Source organism: Protopterus annectens, chromosome 4.part1 (assembly GCF_019279795.1).
Source record: "Protopterus annectens isolate FY-2018-M chromosome 4.part1, PAN1.0, whole genome shotgun sequence".
In the NCBI taxonomy this organism is placed as follows: domain Eukaryota; kingdom Metazoa; phylum Chordata; order Ceratodontiformes; family Protopteridae; genus Protopterus; species Protopterus annectens.
The window spans coordinates 573,462,383-573,481,513 of NC_056734.1; the positions used below are offsets into that span (position 1 = coordinate 573,462,383).

Sequence of the window (19,131 nt, forward strand, 5' to 3'; positions counted from 1 at the left end):
GAACAAGTTCTGTACTATTCTTGCCTTAAAAACTTCATTGAGGATATCAGTCATAGTCAGTTTTAGAAGATCACTCTTTAGAAATTTGTGCTGTCATTCCCATCATATAGCTGAATGGTGTCACTGAACATGATGAGTACCAGTTGCCACATCTTTATTTGGAGTCCACACAGGAGCGATGTTGGCTCTGTCTGGGCGGGTATCACTTTTACTACAAAGTGCTGTCACTTCGGCTTTACCCGGTGCCTAAAGTCTCTACCAAGTTGCTGGTTGAATCCTTCCAGGTACATTATCTCAAAAATGCCTTTACCAACATGGTGGGCTTCTGCAGTCTCCATCTACAGCTTGTCCAGAAATATCTTTTGAGGGGACAGTCCTGTGGTTGCAGTTTCTGGGAGTGTACCATAAACTGGAGGAAATCATCTATAACCTCTATTCAGAGAATTTCCTTTATTGCCATGAAGTTGGAAATTCTCAAGTGACAAGTTATTCCTACACTTAGAGAGGGATCAGGAGTTCATGGCTGGCCTTCTGGTTGAAGACATAATTTAGAGTCCAGGCTCAGGTCATGCTGCAGTTATTTGAATTGATCACACTCCCCATTCATGGTGCCATTGTAGTTACTAATAATGCAGTGGACCATGTGATATCATTAGCATTAGAACTGCCACATGCTTATTAACCTTCTATTGGTGTCAGATCTTTGCCTTCAGCACTTGGTGTGGTGGACAGTTCCTACCAGCCTTCTAGTGGATCTTCCCTTTCTGCAGCCAGTACCATCAGAAAGTCTTAGGGTAACTGTGCAATTATATGAGACATGTTTATTTTAGGGGCCATTTCATCAAAAGATCAAGAGTTACCCTGAAGTTGTGAGACTTTCAGCATGCTGTATTAAATAATTGGATGCAGGGGACTGTTTAGGGACTTACTCTCAATTCACCCAGGCCAAGATTTCTTAACTTTTGTAGTGGCAGTTTCGGGCAAAACATTCCCCTTATTGATGGGGCTTAAATGATTGCACCATATCCTTTTGTTGATGGAAGCTTTGCTTGCCATCTGGAAAGTTCACTTAGACTCCTAGATGGCATAGGGAATGTGATCTCTGCTAGAAATGGGGTTCCTTATCAGCTGTTTGGAGCTAAGAGCAGTTTTGTCTCTTATAAATTAACGACAGTGCTGCTTTGATGATTTGTCCTCATCATGCCAGCCAGCCAGACATTCCATTATGCTGCACTTGAACATGCAAGGGGACAGACAGAAAGTCATTACTCATGCACAGGAAGGCTTTGTTAGTCTAGAACTGAGCCATAGATAGATTACATCAGTCTTTCAGTGGTTCATATTCCCAGGAAATGAATTACGTGATAGACTATCTGAGGCATTTCTGCAGCCCTGTTTCAGAGCTGCAGATTCAGAGGGTCATGCCTGTCTTTTAGAAGTGGGACACTTAAGAGGTAGACTGTTCACCACTCAGGAAAACATGCTCCTCTTCTTGTTATTCATAATGAATTATTTTATTTTTATTTATGTTTTTATTTATTTATTTAACATTTGTTTACTGGGAAAGTCTGACTTGGAACGAAGCCAATTTTCAGCGGACGCCCGGGGAAAAACGCTCCAGAAGCATGTCTTTGAAACGTGGAAGGAAACCGGAGCACCCGGAGGAAACCCACATGAATGCAGGGAGGATAGGCAGACTCCACACAGACGGTACCCCAGCCAAGAATCGAACTGGAGAACCTCTTGCTGTGAGGTGACAATGCTACCACTGCACCACTGAGCTGTCCATAATAAGCATTAAGCAAGGGAGGTGGCAGTGGACACTTTGTTTCATTTGGTACTGGAGATTTCTGTGCTCATTCTCTCCTTTTCAAGTAATTCTGTATCTCATTACAAAGCTCAAGAAATTAAAAATACAGCTCTCTTATCCTTGATAACTGACAAAGGGGTACTTTCAAGCACTCAAGTTCCTAGTAATGCAGAAAGCATTTTAGGATAGCTGCTTCATCATAGATCATGGATTCTTATTTTTAAAACACAAGAAAAATCTTTATTGAATTGTCACTTATGACAATAGGCAATCATGCATTTATGTAAATGAAAACAAACCATATTGACATATTTTCATTTCCAAGCATTATACATTACATGTAATCTTCTATAGAGAACATTGCATAGATCATTTACTTCCTGTCTTCCCTTTAACCTCATTCATCCTCCAAAATATTATTCTGCATGTATTGTTCCCACAATTCCCATTTTCTATACGTAATTTGCTCCTACCCTTTTGTAAAGATCCCAGTTCCAGTTCTTTTCTTTCTGTTACCATATTTACTACTTCTAGTATGGTTGGTTTAGACTTTCATTTCCATTTTCTAGTAACTGTGTTTTTGGCAGCCACCAGAACGAATCTCAGGAAGGCCTTACTATGTCTGGGCAATTCTGATTCTGTATCACAGCTCAAAAAAAAAAAATAATTTCTTTAGTTGCACAAGTTTGCTCACCTACTGTTTCTAACAGAATAGTTTGCAAGGAACTTTTAAAGTCTAACAGTTAAAAAAAATAAATAAAAATAAAAAAACGGCACCACAGAGCTCTTAAGAACTTTAAGATTTATTGTACACATGCAAGAAAACTTTCACCACTCAAGGCTTCTTCAGGCAAATATTTTGAAAACATCATCAATCTTATTTAAATTGATATCAAATAATGTGACAAAGTCATCTCAATTAAAATTTAATTGAATCCATTTAAAATGATATATGTGAAATAAATAAATACTAAGTAAAAAAAGTTATGAGCACATATAAAAACATTTCATACAATTATAACATTGAATAAATAAGTTGTTAATAATGACATCATTTTAATATAGACATGGGATTGATATATTTATAAAACTTAATTTCTGTTTATTACATGAATTATCATTTTATTTTATTATGTATTTCTTTCAGAACAGATTTAATAGTAGTACTTTCATTTAAACTGGGAAACTTCTGAGCTTTAAAGCATAGAATCCATTTATTTTCTAAAACTTCAGTGCGATTATATATATATCACCTCTAATATTTTCATAAACATTTTGCAGGATAAAAAATCTAAATTCATGTGTCTTTTATATGTCTATATAGGGCATCAAGCTGTCTTCATATATCTAACAAATGCTCACATATTCTATCTTTGAGTCTACTGTTTGTTTTACCTATGTAAAATGCATTACAAAGAATGCATTTACACATGTATATAATATTTGTAGTGTTACAGGTCCATTGACTTCTAAGATAGTAAACTTTTTATGTAACAGGATATAATTTGAGCTTCAGTATAAATATATTTACAAAAATAACAATTTTGACATTTTTGAATGTCAAATGTTTGCTTTATATTTCTGAACATATTTCTCCTGCTCCTTATAACATAGTTTGTTTAACGTTACTTAAATTCTTATATCCAAAGATTAAATTGCCAGTAGTAGTATCTTTAAAAGCTGGTATATGTTTTAACATCTGCCAATGTTTCCTAATTATCTGTTGAATTTTTTCAGTGTTCATATCAAATGGTAAAAAATATCTAAATTTCAAAGTGCTATTTTGATTTTTATAATTAGTTTCATTTCCTTACTAGTTTTACTTCCTTACTTACCGTACTTAAACTGTTTTTCCTTAGAAAAAATAGGGTATATCTCATCATCACATTTATTTTTTAATTGCATAATTGATCCTTGTATCTGTGTTTACTGTAACCTCTATCAAGAAAATCAATAGCCATGGAATTTATTTGTTTAGCCATATTTTCTTTATTACACTAGTGAATTGAATTTTAACTGTTATTAAAGTATGTGGGGGTGCATAATATGTTTGTGTAAGTATTTTTCTTTATATCCTTTTTAAACAGAGTAGTATCAATAAATCCATTAGTATTTTTAATTAATCTGATGTCAAGAAAATCTGTTTGAGTAAAATGGATAGTATGTTTAAAGCGTAAAAACTAGATCACTCTGAAGTTTTAGAAAATAAATGGATGCTACAGTTTAAAGCTCACAAGTTTCCCAGTTTAAATGAAAGTACTACTATTAAACCTGTTCTGAAAGAAATACATAACAAAATAAAATAATTCATGCAATAAATAGAAATTGAGTTTTATAAATATATCAAACCCATGATTGTATTGAAATAGTGTCATTTTTTAACAACTCATTTATTCAGTGTTATAATTGTATGAAATGTTTTTGTGTTCATAACTTTTTTATTTAGTTTTTATTTATTTCATGTATATCCTTTTAAATGGTTTCAATTATGTTTTAGTTGAGATGCTTTTGTCACATGATTTGAAATCCATTTAAATGAGATTGATGATGTTTTCAAACCATTTGCCTGAAGAAGCCTTGAATAGTGAAAATTTTCTTGCATGTATACAATAAAGGTTAACGCTCTTAATAGCGTCATGGTGCCAGTTTGCATTTTTTTTTATTGTTTTACTTAGTATAATCTGGCAAGCCTGCTTTTATCTTCGTTGTGGAATTTAGGTGTTCGTTTCTACAACTTTGAAAGTCTGCCATCTCATTACACTTTCAAAAATATGTTCCCAATTACTTTTCTTCCTCATCACACCTCCAACATTTGCAATGTACCTGAGGAAAAATTCTTCAGAGTCTGCTTGTAGTATAAAAATAGCTGTACTTCCAAGGAAAATTATAAATCTTCTAGACTTTGTTGCATATTTGGAAGTCATACATATACCTCCCATTGTTTCTTTGTAAATTGCTTATCCAGTCTCTCTCTTCCCAGGTCTATATTACATGATCAAAGTTTCAAAACTTCGAATCTTATATGGTCGACACCATATAATTGAAGTTTTGAAACGATGAAAATGTAATAAAACACAACCTACAAAACAAACCATTTAAACACTCTAAGCAGGGAGGCAAGCCCCTCTGCACCCCCCAAGTGGGGGGCTGCACCCCGCAACCTCCCGCTACTTAAATATACCAACTCTGAGATCGCACTACTGTACAGAAAAGGGAAATCTTCCCTTTCTGTGCTGTACAGAGATCTCTGTTAAAAGATTTGACATTTCAAAACTTCGATCATATGGTGTCGACCATATCAGATTTGAAGTTTTGAAACTTCGATCTTCTGATATAGACCCTCTCTTCCCAATCCCTGATTAGTTCCTATAGTTGTCATGCAATATTTTATACGCCCTATTATCCCTTTTTCTGACAACAGCTTCTGCTCTAGATCCTACTAAAAACTCTGTCAGTGCTGTTGTTCCACTTAGGATCCCCTATTCCTTTCTCTTTGCTTAGGGGAGGCAGTCTCTAGTCTGCAGTCCAAATGTATTCATGACCTGTCCCCATTCTGTTACTTTTCCCTCTCTAATTATTTGCTCCCAATAGCTTAGTTCATTTGCCAGTTTTCTCCAGTAAATTCCAGTCTACTGTTGCCCGTTTTCTGTACCACTAATTGCAGTTATCTCTATTGGCAGAATCTCCTTTCCCCATTCCTTTTTTCTTAGTTCTTAGAATACTTTCTACTGCTTTATGAATATTCTGTATGGTTGTTATTCTCCGTAAGGATCTGCATCCAAAATCCCAATCTCTCCTTATTTCTGGAGCTTCTTCATCCCTTTCCACTTTGAATCACAGTTCTGCTTGTGCTATAAGTAAGAGTCTTAACAATGTAGCTCTGAAATACCCCTTCAAGTCAGGTAATCCCAAATCACCTTGTTCTATTGGAAGGATAAAACTATTCCGCTTGTCTCTTCCCCTCCCAAATAAAATCCTGCAACTCATTATTAATTGCTATCTGCAACTTCTTCCCTGGTTGATAAAAATATGCCTGACCTGTGTATAAAACTAAAAGGAATAAAAATGTTTTCACTGCTTAAATATCTTACTATCCATGTCCATAAAACATAGTTTTTGCATTATCTTTTGTTTAGTCTCTTCCCCATAGCCTTAGCTGCTAACAGAATCCCTTTTTAACCCATACTCCTAAGTACTTCATTTTATCATGTCCTCTGAAATATAGATATTGCTGAACCAATTTGTGAGCGAGTACACGGTTTACAGCTTTGTCCTTTGTTTTGTCTTCATTAATTTTGTATCCCGAAAAAACTTGAAAGTGTCTCAGAATGTTTCACAACACTAAAATGGCCTTTTCTGGTTTTATCAGGTGCAAAATAATATCATCTGCAAATAAAGCCAACTTTTCCTGATTATCATACCAATTATATCCTTGAATTTCGCAGTCCCTTATTTATTTTTGTTAGTGGTTCTAAACATAATGCAAATAACAAAGGGGAAAGAGGACACCCCTGCCTGTTTCCTCTGTTCAAACAGAACTTGATTAGAGATGAACCCCAACATTTTAATTTTTGCCTCCTATCCCTCATATGTCCTCCTTTACCTTATTGTGTCAGGGAATGCAAATGCTGCCATTGTCCTACTCATGAAATCCTAGCTTACTCTGTCAGATGTTTTATCTGCATCAAGACCCACCAACAACAGTGGCATTTTCTTATATTCTGCTTTCCTTTTTATCATTGTTCTATTGTTGTCAAATGTTTACCTCTCCTCCACAAAACCACATCGATCCATATCTGTCAATTTTGGCATCACCTTTGCCATTCTTTTAGTCAGTATAGACATAAAAACTTTATAGTCATGGTTTAAAATCAAAATGGGTCTATATGAAACTGGATATGGTATGTTTTTATGGCCACCACAGTTTTCTTCCAGGATGTAGGTGATTCTCCTCCTTTTAAAATACTATTAAAACTTTCCAGATCTTTTATCACTTTCTTCCTCCTAGCTTCTAAACTTCCACAGGGATGCCATTGATTCCTTAAGACTTTCCTGTAGATTGGTTATACATAATTTTTATCTCGTCCACTTCTAACTGTTAATAATTGAGCCTTATCTACCTCTAACTTTGGCATATTTGTTTCATAAACATTTCCATTTGTACTTTTTCTTGATTTCCACATTTCTCTGCTTTACACAGATTTTCAAAAATATTTTTAATACCTCTACAGGATGACTGGTTATTTTCCTTGTTACTGGTTCCATAAGCATGGCAACAACCCTTTCTACATTTTGTTGCCTGAGCCGTTGTGCTAAAAGCTTTTGTGCTCTGGAGTTATAATCAAAACACAGCTGCTTAACAGCAATCTTTCTTAACTCATACAAATTAGCCAGGTAGTTCCTTATTTTCTCTTTAGTTGCACCTTTCTTGTTATGTGAGATTCCCCCCTTATGTAATACTTTAACCTTTGTCAGTCCCTCTGAATAATTACATGTTACTTCTTAACCACATCTCTTTTTCCTTTATTTCTACCGTAATTTTGAACTTCACTTTTTTTCATTTTATCCCACTGCCTAGCTATACTTTCTGAATAAATTTCCATCTTCCCTAATAACTCCTGAATACATTCCCATACCCATTATTTAAATTCCTCTTGATTTAACAGATAGGTGGTGAAATGTCACGGTCTCCTTTTCTTTCAATACCTGCCTTTTTAGTTTATTATTGACACATGATCTAAAATAGTTATTGGATGCACATCAAAACTTTCAATTAAATGCACATTCCTGTGAAATGTAATTTCTGTGTAGCCTAGCCCAGTTTTTGTAACTCGGCAAATAATATGTAAATTCTCTCTGAGCTCCTACTACTGAATTCACATTTTCTGTACCAAATATTTTCATAAATTTCTTCACAAATCTACACCCTTTTGATATTTTCTCTTTGTAGGTCTCTCAGATACATCCTCACTGTTGCAAATAAAATTCCATTCCCCAAGTATAAGTAATGTTCCTTGCTTAAAGTTGATTACTTCTCCAAGAATTTTCATAAGCTCCACTGTGGCAGTTTTAGGTGGAATATAAAAATATGCTAGTGTAATCTGCTTCCTTTGCCAGTAGCTGCTGATAATGGTACATATCTATCGTTAATATATTTTTTCTTCTTCTGTCACTATTGGTGCTCCTCGAGCAATTAATGTAAGTAATCCCCTTTTCCTCTGTCCTAGATATTCTGCTGAATAACCATCCTGAAATTCTTTCTTTACCAAATTCACATGCTCATTTCTTTCCAAATGTATTTCCTGTAGCATAACTATTTGCACTCTGCATTTCTTAATATAGTTCACTACTCTTTCATTTTTGTATATACCTGTGAGACCATTCATATTCAGAGATAATGTGGAAAGTGTTGCCATTATAAGAAATTGTTGTTCTCACCTGTTATGTATGATATGTTTTAAATGTCTAGTTTCAGCTTTTGTGTTACATGCATACACACCTATTTGACAGTTTTATCTTTTATACAATTGTTTCTATTTGAACCCATGTCACATATTACACACCTTCTTGTTTTAATGAAAACTCTCAAACAAAAAAACAAACACCCCCAGAATAGGGCATGGATTCTTATGTAGACCCATTGATCTAACTGATTCATCAGCTGAGGTTTCAGAGATTATTTACAGTGCTAGGAAGGCATTAATTTAGCAAGCCTCATCTCCATGTGGAAAACATCTCTACCTATACCATACTGCTCATTGGGCATGCAGGTAATTTTGACTAAGACACTTATATGAATTAATCCTCAGTGATTTTATGGTCATGATGCATGCATCAGCTGTCACTGAGTATCATGACTTTGTGGAGGGCAAAAGTGTGTGTCAGCAATGACTGGCAAGGTAGTTCCTTAAAGAGATGTTGCATCTCTGTACTTTGAATAATCCCTTCTCTCTATGATATTTGAACGTCATTGTTGACAGATTTCCCTGTCCACCATTTGAGATAGCTAATTCACTGATGTTGAAGTTTGTTTTGTGGAAAATGCTTTCTTCTTCTTCTTCTCCAGGTGGCAGTCACATTTAAATGTAGTTTCTCAGAGTTTCAGACTGTTGTGTGTTTTAACCATATTTGTTTTTTTCAAAGACAAAGGGTCCCTATAAAAAAGAACCCACATTTCCTTTGAAGGTGGTTTTAAAATTGCCCCTAAAGTAATTTGTCCGCTGTTTTTTGTAGTGAGGGGGCAGAAACTGGGAGAGAGAACCTTTCACAACCTGGATATAAACCAGTAGTTCAGGTGTTTCCTGAAACTGATGCACAAATTTTGGGAGCTGGGCCGTTATGTTCATGGCCTGTGACTCAGGAAGGGGGAAGGCTGTTAGTTACCAGCTATGATTGTCCAAGTAGGCTGTAGGTGCAATTTTTTTTTTGCCATCAGGTGGTCAATCATCCACTGACAAATTCTGCTTTAGAAAAGTGGCTGCCTCCAGTGTTTGCTACATGAATGTCAGCATCACCCCAGCCACTTCTTTGCACACCTTCACCTAGCATTACTGTCTCAGTTGTGACTCTGGAGGAGAGGACTCTTTCTGAAAGCTGTACAACATGACTAAGCTAGTCCTGTGGCTCTTTGCACCCTTTTGGCTACTTCTTGAGGTCAGCTCAACCAAGAATCCATCACAGATGTTTCTTGATGTTAGAGTAGCAGGTACAGTCTTAGTTTATCAGTTGAAGCATGAGGTAGTGAACCTGAATTGCTCTTCCCTCAACCCTTTGCAAATGTAGATCTCTCTAGCCAGCCTCTGCTGTTTGAGTTCCCAGTGTGGCATGTTATGTATACACTTTTCTAATAGTATAAGTGTAAGAATCATTAATGCTACTTTTCTGTTGTCATGGGGATGATTTGTTAGTCTTGAACAGTGTATTCTTTTAAGCAAATAGCACATCACTTCATGGCAGGCCATGGTACATACTTGTTATGTCTCTGGATGTGGAACTTCTTAGGCTTTTTCTGAAAGGTGATTGTTCGAGAAGATGAACCCCCAGCCCCATCAATGAAGGTTCTCTTACAAATCAATGGAAGAATGTGTCTGTTATTTGGAGGAGACCACCACTCATTTGAATTACTTCTTATACTTAACCTGTATCCCTCTGGTTTGATATTGATGTCCGATTATTCTCCTGGTTTTGTCTTTTTAAAATGTTATTGCTCACTAAGCACCATGCCTCTTGTCCTACCTGAAGTTTCCCTGCTTTGTCTATGTTTAATTTCGAGTGGTGGTGTCAAGAACTGGACTTTTCTAACCATCTGTTTCCTTTGGTATTATTTTTTGACATTCAATTTGACACAGGCAAAAATACACTACATTTCCTGTTTGGGTACCTTCTGTGTGTGACTGACTGACTGTGATTGAGCATCACATTTTTTTCCTTATCTGTTGCTCCTTTCTGCTCTAGATACTTTGTATTCTTTTTTTAAGATTCATACTTGTACAGCTAGCATTTATAAAATAAAACACAAGCTTATCAGGTGCAGAAGGGTTTCTTTACTTATCCGTGTGATACTTTTTCTTCTGTTGTGCAGATATTGAAACTACCTGACTGTTGTAAAACTAAACATGGAACCAGCAGTCATTCACTGACTGTCACAGTTATGTTGTATTTTTTCCAGTGAAACCAACAGACTATCATTTGTATTATTTTTGTTCGATCACTCATTTGCCCCATTCCCCTGTAATCTTTTGTTTATGTATTTATTTATTTGATTTGATTTGTTTACTGGGTAGATGGGCTAGTTCAATCACACCTTTCAGCCATGGCCCAGGTCAAAAGGTGTGTCTGTCTCAATAGGTTTTGCATACCAGATACCTCAACTGTAAGCCTAATATGTATACCCTTTTACATTAATTGTAGCGGGCATGACAGAATATATAGCACATATTTGCACTTTCTTCATTCCAATACACACAATGTATCAAGAGGTCAGGATTAATAAAGCTTTTAGATTTTGTGTTCCCTTTATATATGTTAGCATACTTTGTTAGGGCAGAAGCTTTAATAGTAGAGATGCAAAGTAGTTCTTCTTACAAAGGTAAGAAACCCAATAAGAGTTGCAGTAAAGGTAGATATGTAGTAGACCGTGTATCAGAGTGGGGTGGGCATACTGAATACTTAGGGTGAATGTGATCCTTGATGCAAAGTAGGACTGCTAGCAAAGGAAAGAGAACCTGAGAAACCTAGTAAGACATGCTAAAGGATGCAGATATGTAGTAGGCCATGTATCAGGTTTGGCGAAGGCACACTGAAAACTTATGGAAAAATGGGGCTGCAAATGTAAGATAGAATTGCTTGCAAAAGTAAGATGATCCCTCAAAAACTAATAAGAGAGTTGAAAAAGATATGCTGTGAACAATGTAACAGATTAGGAGTAGGCACAAAGAACAGTCACTGAGAATATGATGGCTAATACAAGGTAGGACTCCTTGCAAAGGTAGGTAAACTGCAGGAAACCTAATGAGTTGCAAAATAAGTTAGAAATGTAGTGTTCTTTGCATGAAATTGGAGGTGGGCAAACTGAACACTTACAGAAAATGTGACTGCTGGTGCAAGATAGGACTGCTTGCAAAGGTAAGAACACCCCAAGATGCCCAGAATGAGAGTTGCAAAAGGGGGGCAGGCACACTAAACCCTCATGGAGAATGTGATTACCAGTGCAATGTAGAAAACTCCTTGTAAAGTAATAAGACCCCAAGAATCCTGTAAAAGTTGAAGTAGAATGTGGATATGTAGTAGACCCTGCATCAGATTGGGAGTGTACTCACTAGGTAGAATTGCTTGTAGAGGTAAGAAAACTCCTAGAAGCCCCATGTATGTGGCTTTGCAGAAACCTACCTGTGTTTAGCTCCAGGCAAATTTTGTTCTGCAGAAAGAAAAAAAAAAACACTAATTTTTTGTAGTGTCACATAGAAAGACAACAGTTATTACCTGGTTCTGCTTTGACCACACCCCCACCAGACATTGTGTAGGTATTCCCCTTTATCTTTTTTGTTAGATCAGTGTTAGTTTACCAGCAACATCTGCTAAACAATATCTACTTTACCATTTTAAGGTCTTACAACTAATATTATATAGGTCCAGTCTTTATGGAAAAGTACCAACGCTCATAGAAAGTCATGGTTTTCTTTCCATTTTTGGTACAGATCCTCTGTCACCCATATACAGAAACAGCTGGATTTAGTTGTCATGCTGTGCTCCCCCATAACCCCTTTCTGCTTTACATATTCAACAGTTTATAACATCCCACATTTTTCCTGCAGTATTGATTGTATTAAGACACTCCTACTGTGGAAAGCTGATGGGCCTACGGTTACCAGCTTTTTCTGTTATAGCTTCTCTGTATCATAAAAATGGCTCTGCATAGCTGTCATCATTCAGTCTGTTTTTTCATTCCAGAGATTCATTGGTGGTGTAAATGAATTTGCCCTTTACAGGAGTGACCTGGAAATAGAGAAATGTTGAGAGGATGACATGATATGCACATAGAGGATATTGGGTTTCAGACCCCATTTTCTAGCTTCTTACTTACTATACTAAACTACCTCCTATCAGGTGTTACTTAACGTATCTGGCATACAGCCTCTACTTAAAATTTATTCTTATGAGTGAGTTTGCCATATTATTGGACTATCATCTATAAAGAAATCTTGTTACAAGTGAGAGTACAGCTACACAGTGCTGTGCCTTACTTTTCATAATGATAAGTTCCATTTCCTCTTATTTGCAGTATCAGCCACAAGAAATTTCTCCTCGTATGTTCAAAGCTTTGGTTGGCAAGGATCATCCAGAGTTTTCATCAAACAGGCAACAAGATGCACAAGAGTTTTTTTTACACGTAATAAACCTGGTAGAGGTAAGTCATTTTATTGCTTCATTGTAAAAAAAAAAAAAAAAGCTTGATAATGGTTTCCGAATTGCTTCTTGTATTGCTCTATTTATTACATGTCTGAATTTTGTGAAGTTTATCAATGAAATAGTCATGTAACTTGGGCAGTTTAATACAGTTTGGGATGAGGAGCCCACACAGTGACACAGCAGCTAGCAATGCTAACAAAGCGTTGGGTTCTTTAGTTTGGTTCTTAGCTGGGGTACCATTTGTAAGAAGTGTTCGCATCCTCCCCCTGTCCTTGTGGGTTTTTTGGCAGGTGCCTCAGTTTTCTGCTAAATCCCAAAAACATGATTCTGGTGATCTGGCAAGCCTCCAGGTTGTGTGTATATGTGCGTACCATGTGTGACTGAGTGTGAGTGACTCCAGTCTTGCCTATCAATGAACTGGCACCCTATTCTGATTTAATTTGTCCAGTTTGTGCTCAGTGTGTGCCAAGATAGGCCCCAGATGTCCAGTGACCTTGATTTGGATTAAGCAGGTAATCGGAGAATTATTTATTTGTTAACTGAGGAAATCCAGCAGGCACAATTTGTTTTTCAGGGATGACCCAATAACACTGTCTACTTTAAGTGAGTTTTTCAATACGCACAATAAGCAAATGGAAATTGAAGGGAATCAAACTCTGGGCTACAGGATGAAGTTTGTTAGTAACATTTTTTTCAATGTTTTGGCCCCTCTGCAACCATCAACAGATACTGGTATCTATCTTCAATCTTGGATGCTTAGAATCAGTCTGGACTCCCTGGACCTAATCTAGTTAGTTGTCTGTTTTAACTTGAGATTTAATGAATTTTATTACAGCAACTGATGTGTCACAAGTGCTTGAAAGCAGAATTTATTTATTAGTTTATAATTTGTTGATGAGATTAGTCCCACTAGTCCAATGGACTCTTATTTATTTACATTTGTTAACTGGGTTAAGCAAACTGGTTCAAGAACCCTTTTCAGCAATGACCCAGACCTCAGTGGCAAAGATAACAAAAGCATTTGTAGACAATCATGGTAGACATGTATAACAGGTTTGTTACATTGTGCACTATACAATGAAACTCTAAATCTGAACAAAGGCAACACATAATGCAGTGTATAACAGAAGTAAGATGTGTCATGAAGATAGCAGCAGTGATATTTACAGGACTGTGTACATACAAAGAAGACTACATTCAGATACCATTTAGGCTAAGTAAGTTAGGTATTAGTAATACTACTAATAATGCTGAGTTTCTTGCACACAATGTCCTAGGCAATAAATAAAATTGAAAGAGAAGGCAACTGAATTTAATGATGGAGAACTGACAGTACTTGGCAGTACATGGTAAAAAGGCAGTCACCCTGTATCATGTTTTCATGAGAGACCTGATATTCATACTGGCTAGGGAAAGCTTGGTCAAGACACTGGTGAAATGACTAACTCTTTTTGATAACTGCTGTTGGATATTTTACATCCACATAAGGTACCACCAACTTTAGCAGATGGGACCACAGTATAATGTCTAATCCGCAAGATGACAAAGGTAGGAGTGAAGTAACCCCTTGCGTTGCACTGCAGTCAGTATTGGAAAATTAATCCTTTGACTTAGTCTGGGGATAGACTCCACAGTCTTTTTGATTTTCCAGCATCAAAGGTAAGTGTGTTATTCATGCTTAGCCACTGACTGTGGCCAAACATAAAAATAATGTTGTTAGTTCTGAAGTTATAGCTTAAGTTTTGCATCTGATGAACGTGTCAACTTGCAGGTGTTATGTCATATTACAGTTAGCCTTGGCAGAAATTCAGGCTGTATTTTATAAAGAGGTGCTGTCATTAAAAGGTTCCATTTCAGGATTTGAAAAATCTCATCCACAGCAATTCTCTCAAAAAAAAAAAAAAAAAAAAAGAAAAAAACCATAAGGTCAGTGTTGCATTGGTTTATATATATATATATATATATATATATATATATATATATATATATATATATATTTTTTTTTTTTGCCACATTTCTCCCAAACCAACATTTAGCAATGATTGTGCATGTCCCGGTTGCATGCATGGCAAGGGTCATTCTCAAAATGTAATAATGAGTATGTGGATGCAAACTGGGCACCCTAAAAGGCAGCTACATTATAAGTAGTCTAATCCAGGAAAGCAGGGTTTAACTTAAGCATGCCTTGCAAGCACTTACATTACTTTAAGATACTCACAGTCACAGTAAAGGGGAAAAAAATTGAAAAAAAATTACAGACTATCATGGAGCATGTGCAATCAGAAATGTTTTCTAATTGGGCATATTCAGCAAATAGCAAATGCTCAGCGGCATTGGGTTACAGAATAAGCAGTCACTGCTCGCCTTTAAGAGTGAAACTACATTTACAAGATAACCATTTTGTATTCAGAAGTACACAGGACAATAATTTCATTTTAGTACACCCTCCATTTAAAACTGCTGTAAATATGACAGTGGACTGGGACCTGCTACTGCCTACAGATGTCAGAAGTCTAGAAACCATTAAAAGCTTCAAAAATGTACAAAAAAAGAACATTCCTTTACTGAATCTACCTGCAACTGCTATCATGACAATGTTAGGTAACTTACCATCTCGTATCATGAATAATAGAATATGTTAAATAAACTTTCCTCATCCTTTTAATGTGACACTTTATATGCATATATGTCACATGTGTATAGCAATTTGTTTTATATGTATGATTGCACTGCATTTTATGCATATCTATATTTGTGTGTATATATTTTTTCTCAAATCACTCTGATTGGATCTTTTAATGTTACCCTATCTGCATTCAGTTTTACTATGTTCTGAATTTTGCTGTGTACTCATTTTGTATATAATATTATTATTGATTGAAAGTCTGTGATGTATTTTTTGCACTTTGAGCTCAGTTCTTGGCTGAAAAAAGGTCAGTAGACCAGTCCACATATCCAGTGAACTGATAGTAAGTAAATAAATGCCCAAGTGGGACAAGCAGAAACAATATTGCCCATAAATGACAGCATGAAGTACTACATCTGCAGCATTAGTAAGCGCAACACATGAGTCAAAGTACAGAAACACTAAATAGCAAGATGGTACAAGCATAAATAGCTGTATGGAGTATTAAAGTAATGTACCTATGTGAAACTAACCAAATCTGACAGTCAAATGAGAACAACATAGAGCATAATGTCATTCAGAGACCATAAGTAAAAACAGTACTCAGTGCTGAAAAGTTTCTGGACAACAAAGTTAACATTACACTTGCATGTGTGAGGGTGGATGTTATGTGAATGTACACTACATGAGCTATACAGCACAGAAACATGCATGTGGGTTTGTGCACAATGGTAAGTAGGTACTGTATTGTACTGCATGCAGAGGCAGCGGTATATGTGAGGATTGTATCACAGTGTGTGTCATAGAAACTGTGGACCTTTCAGATAGCCAAATCCAGAGTACTAACTGTATCTGTAGTGATTAATAAGGGAACAAGATGTGTCAGACAGTATAAGTTAGCTTCTGTCAGTAAGAAAGACAAATTTGTGTCCTTTCAGGATTTTTGGAGGGTTGTAGGGAAGGGGCCACCACACAACGAGTGAAGGGCGAATGTAACCTGCAGAACCTTGAGGAGGATTGAAGTTTTATTTGCGACTTCTAAATAATGAATTGTTTTACAAACCAGTCAGAGAGTATATTGAAATATAGAACTGGACACTGTAAGTTTTATTTACACTAATTAGATCGCTTTGAACCTGCATGTGCTTGTATGACTTAAGCTTTTTTTATGTTTTAATTCCAGAGAAGATGAGATACATTTTACTGGCTTGTTATTGTGAAGGACATACAGAATTTTGTGCAGGCTGCCCACAGTGTCAAAGGACAGCACCCAAACCAGGATTTAAGAACCCTTTGATACCCTTACCCATTGTCCCTTTTTTAAAAAAAAAAAAACAAGAAATCATTTTATTGAAACTTAGTCACAAGACAAACGTCTAAACAATCATTAAAAATGAAAAAATAATGACAGAAGGAAATGTTTCCAAACAAGAAGGGTAAGAAATTATCAGCAGCGCATTTTTAAATGCATAGAAGAATACAATGTGTCTTTCAATTACATGGTTTCCACCAAATTAAAGACCAGTAAGTCCCATTGTACTCCTTTACTTATTGTCAGTTCTGTCAGCTATGAATCTGTTCCATAACAGACCTTACCTCCCTGTTATGAGGAGGATCCAGTTGCTTTTAGTGGCTAGTTCATAGGTAGGTACTAGGCTATTGGCCCAAGGGCCTATATAAGCCTAACCAAAAAGATACCCTGGCTTTCACCACCCAAGAAAATTAGTTTCCTGTGCCCCTGTCGAGCAGAGCCAACGAAGTGATCCCCAGGATGAATTTCCTATTTCCCATCCAATCATCTAGATTTTTCTTGAAGAGTGCTAATGAGGAGCTCTGTTTGATATAGATAGGTAGTTTGTTCCAGAGTATGGGAAGTCTCTGGGACAGGAATCTATCCCTTCAGCTTGTTCTGTTTATTGTGGTGACAAGGTTTAGGTCCCTGGAACGTGTAGGTCTGAGGGATTGGGATTTCTTTAAGTGGAGCATGTCCAACAGCTCTGGGTTTGACATAGCTTTGTACGTTAGGCAGAGATTGCCTCTGAGTAGGCGATATGCAGCGGAGTAAAGCTGGAGTTTTTTGAGACAGTCTGCTTAGGGCATCTGTTTGAGGCCAGTAATCCTCTTTGTGAGGTATTTCTGCGACCTTTCCAGTTGTTGTAGATGTCTTGTGAGGTACATACCAAAAGGGGCATTGTACTCTATAATGGGTCTAATGAGTGATGAGTAAAGGGGAACAATGACCTCTTTTTTCCTGGATGAGAAACCTCTTGTGATGACATGTGCCACGTAGAAGGATTTCCTGATTACTGTGGCGATGTGATTATCAAAGGACAGACTACTGTCCACCTGTGTCCCAAGGTCTCTTATCACACTTTCGGCATTAAGTAGATTACCGCCTATGTGGTAGTTCATGGGTACAGAGTTTTTACCAAAGGGGATGACATTGCACTTTTTGGCATTGAGCTTGAAGCCATGGCTTTGACACCAGGCATCTATCTCAGTGAGGCCCTTTTGTAGGATGTCCACATCGTTCGGATTTTCGATTATGGCTCCTAGTTTCCAGTCATCTGTGAATTTCGTTAGCCAAAGACCTTCTGTATTAGCCTGTACTTCAGAGAAGTAGATACCAAACAGGAGAGGACCCAGGACTGAACCCTGTGGTACTCCACTTGTCACTGGTCTGAAGTCGGTTTTGGAGTCTACTACTTTCACAGTGTGGGTTATGTCAGTGAGCCAGTTGGCAAACCATCTTGTGACATAGGGATTTATACCTAGTTTAGTGAGTTTATCTATAATTCTAGAGTGGGGGATGGTGTTGAAAGCCTTGGCGAGATCTAGATAGGCTGTGCGAACCACCTTACCCTCGTCTACAGCTTTGGTGACTGCTTCAAAGAAGTCTATCAGGTTCAGGAGACATGATCTGCCTTTTACAAACCAAAACTGGGTAGGGTCCAGAGTTTGGAGATTACCAATTTCTTTGTTTATAAGCTCCATGATGATATGTTTCATGGCCTTGCAGACCGGCCTTGTCAGGCTAATGGGGTGGTAGCTCATGGGTCCGTGGTGGCTCCCCCTTTGTGGAGTGGGATAACCGTCGCTGTGTGCCATTCAGTGGGCATAAAGCCTGAGATGAAGCTATGACTGAACATGGTACTTAGGTGGGGTGCCAGTTCGTTCTGTAGTTCATGTAGAACGCAGCCTGGGATGTTGTCAGGTTCCACGGATGCTGTGTTCTTGGCTTTAGAGTGTGTGGTTTTTACCTGTGCAGCCGTGATTACAGGAACTTTGCATTCTTCCGGTATAGAGTTGGGCCCTTTAGTGGGGGTGAAAAGGGGGTAAAGTTAGTACTGAACCTGTCTGCCAGGATGTTGGCAATTTCAGTTGGTTCTGTATATTTAGTGTCATTGTGCTGTAACTCAGAGCAGATCTGAGTGTTGCCATTGAGATTCTTGACATAGCTATAGAATGCTTTGTGGTTGTCTTTAGAATCGGTGGCGATTTTGTTTTTGTAACTAGCTTTGGAGGATTTTATGAGGGATCTCAGCTTCTTACTGAGGCTGACCAGGGAGTTCTTCCAGTCATGGGATTTTAGTCTTTTTGCAACAGTTTCTTTCTTCTGTTGTAGAGTTTGTTTATGGCAGGGGACCACCAGATTTGCTTCCTTTTTTTGGAGGATAGCATTTTGGTTCTGTTAGGGATAGCACGATCCATGCACTCGTGTAAGTGCTTATAAAGTGCATTTGTGTAGGATTCAGCAGTCGTACCTCTACTGTCCATCTGCTTGGGT

The 19,131-nt window shown here is 37.1% G+C and overlaps 1 protein-coding gene across 3 annotated transcripts in view; it reads left to right on the forward strand.

Moving 5' to 3' along the window:
• USP13 (ubiquitin specific peptidase 13) overlaps positions 1-19,131 on the forward strand; it is a 1,684,661-nt gene that overhangs the window by 1,304,782 nt on the left and 360,748 nt on the right. For all 3 annotated transcript variants that reach the window (XM_044070383.1, XM_044070384.1, XM_044070385.1), the window contains exon 11: positions 12,591-12,716. In XM_044070383.1, coding sequence (XP_043926318.1) covers positions 12,591-12,716 — 126 coding nt within the window. The remainder of the gene's footprint in view (positions 1-12,590; positions 12,717-19,131) is intronic.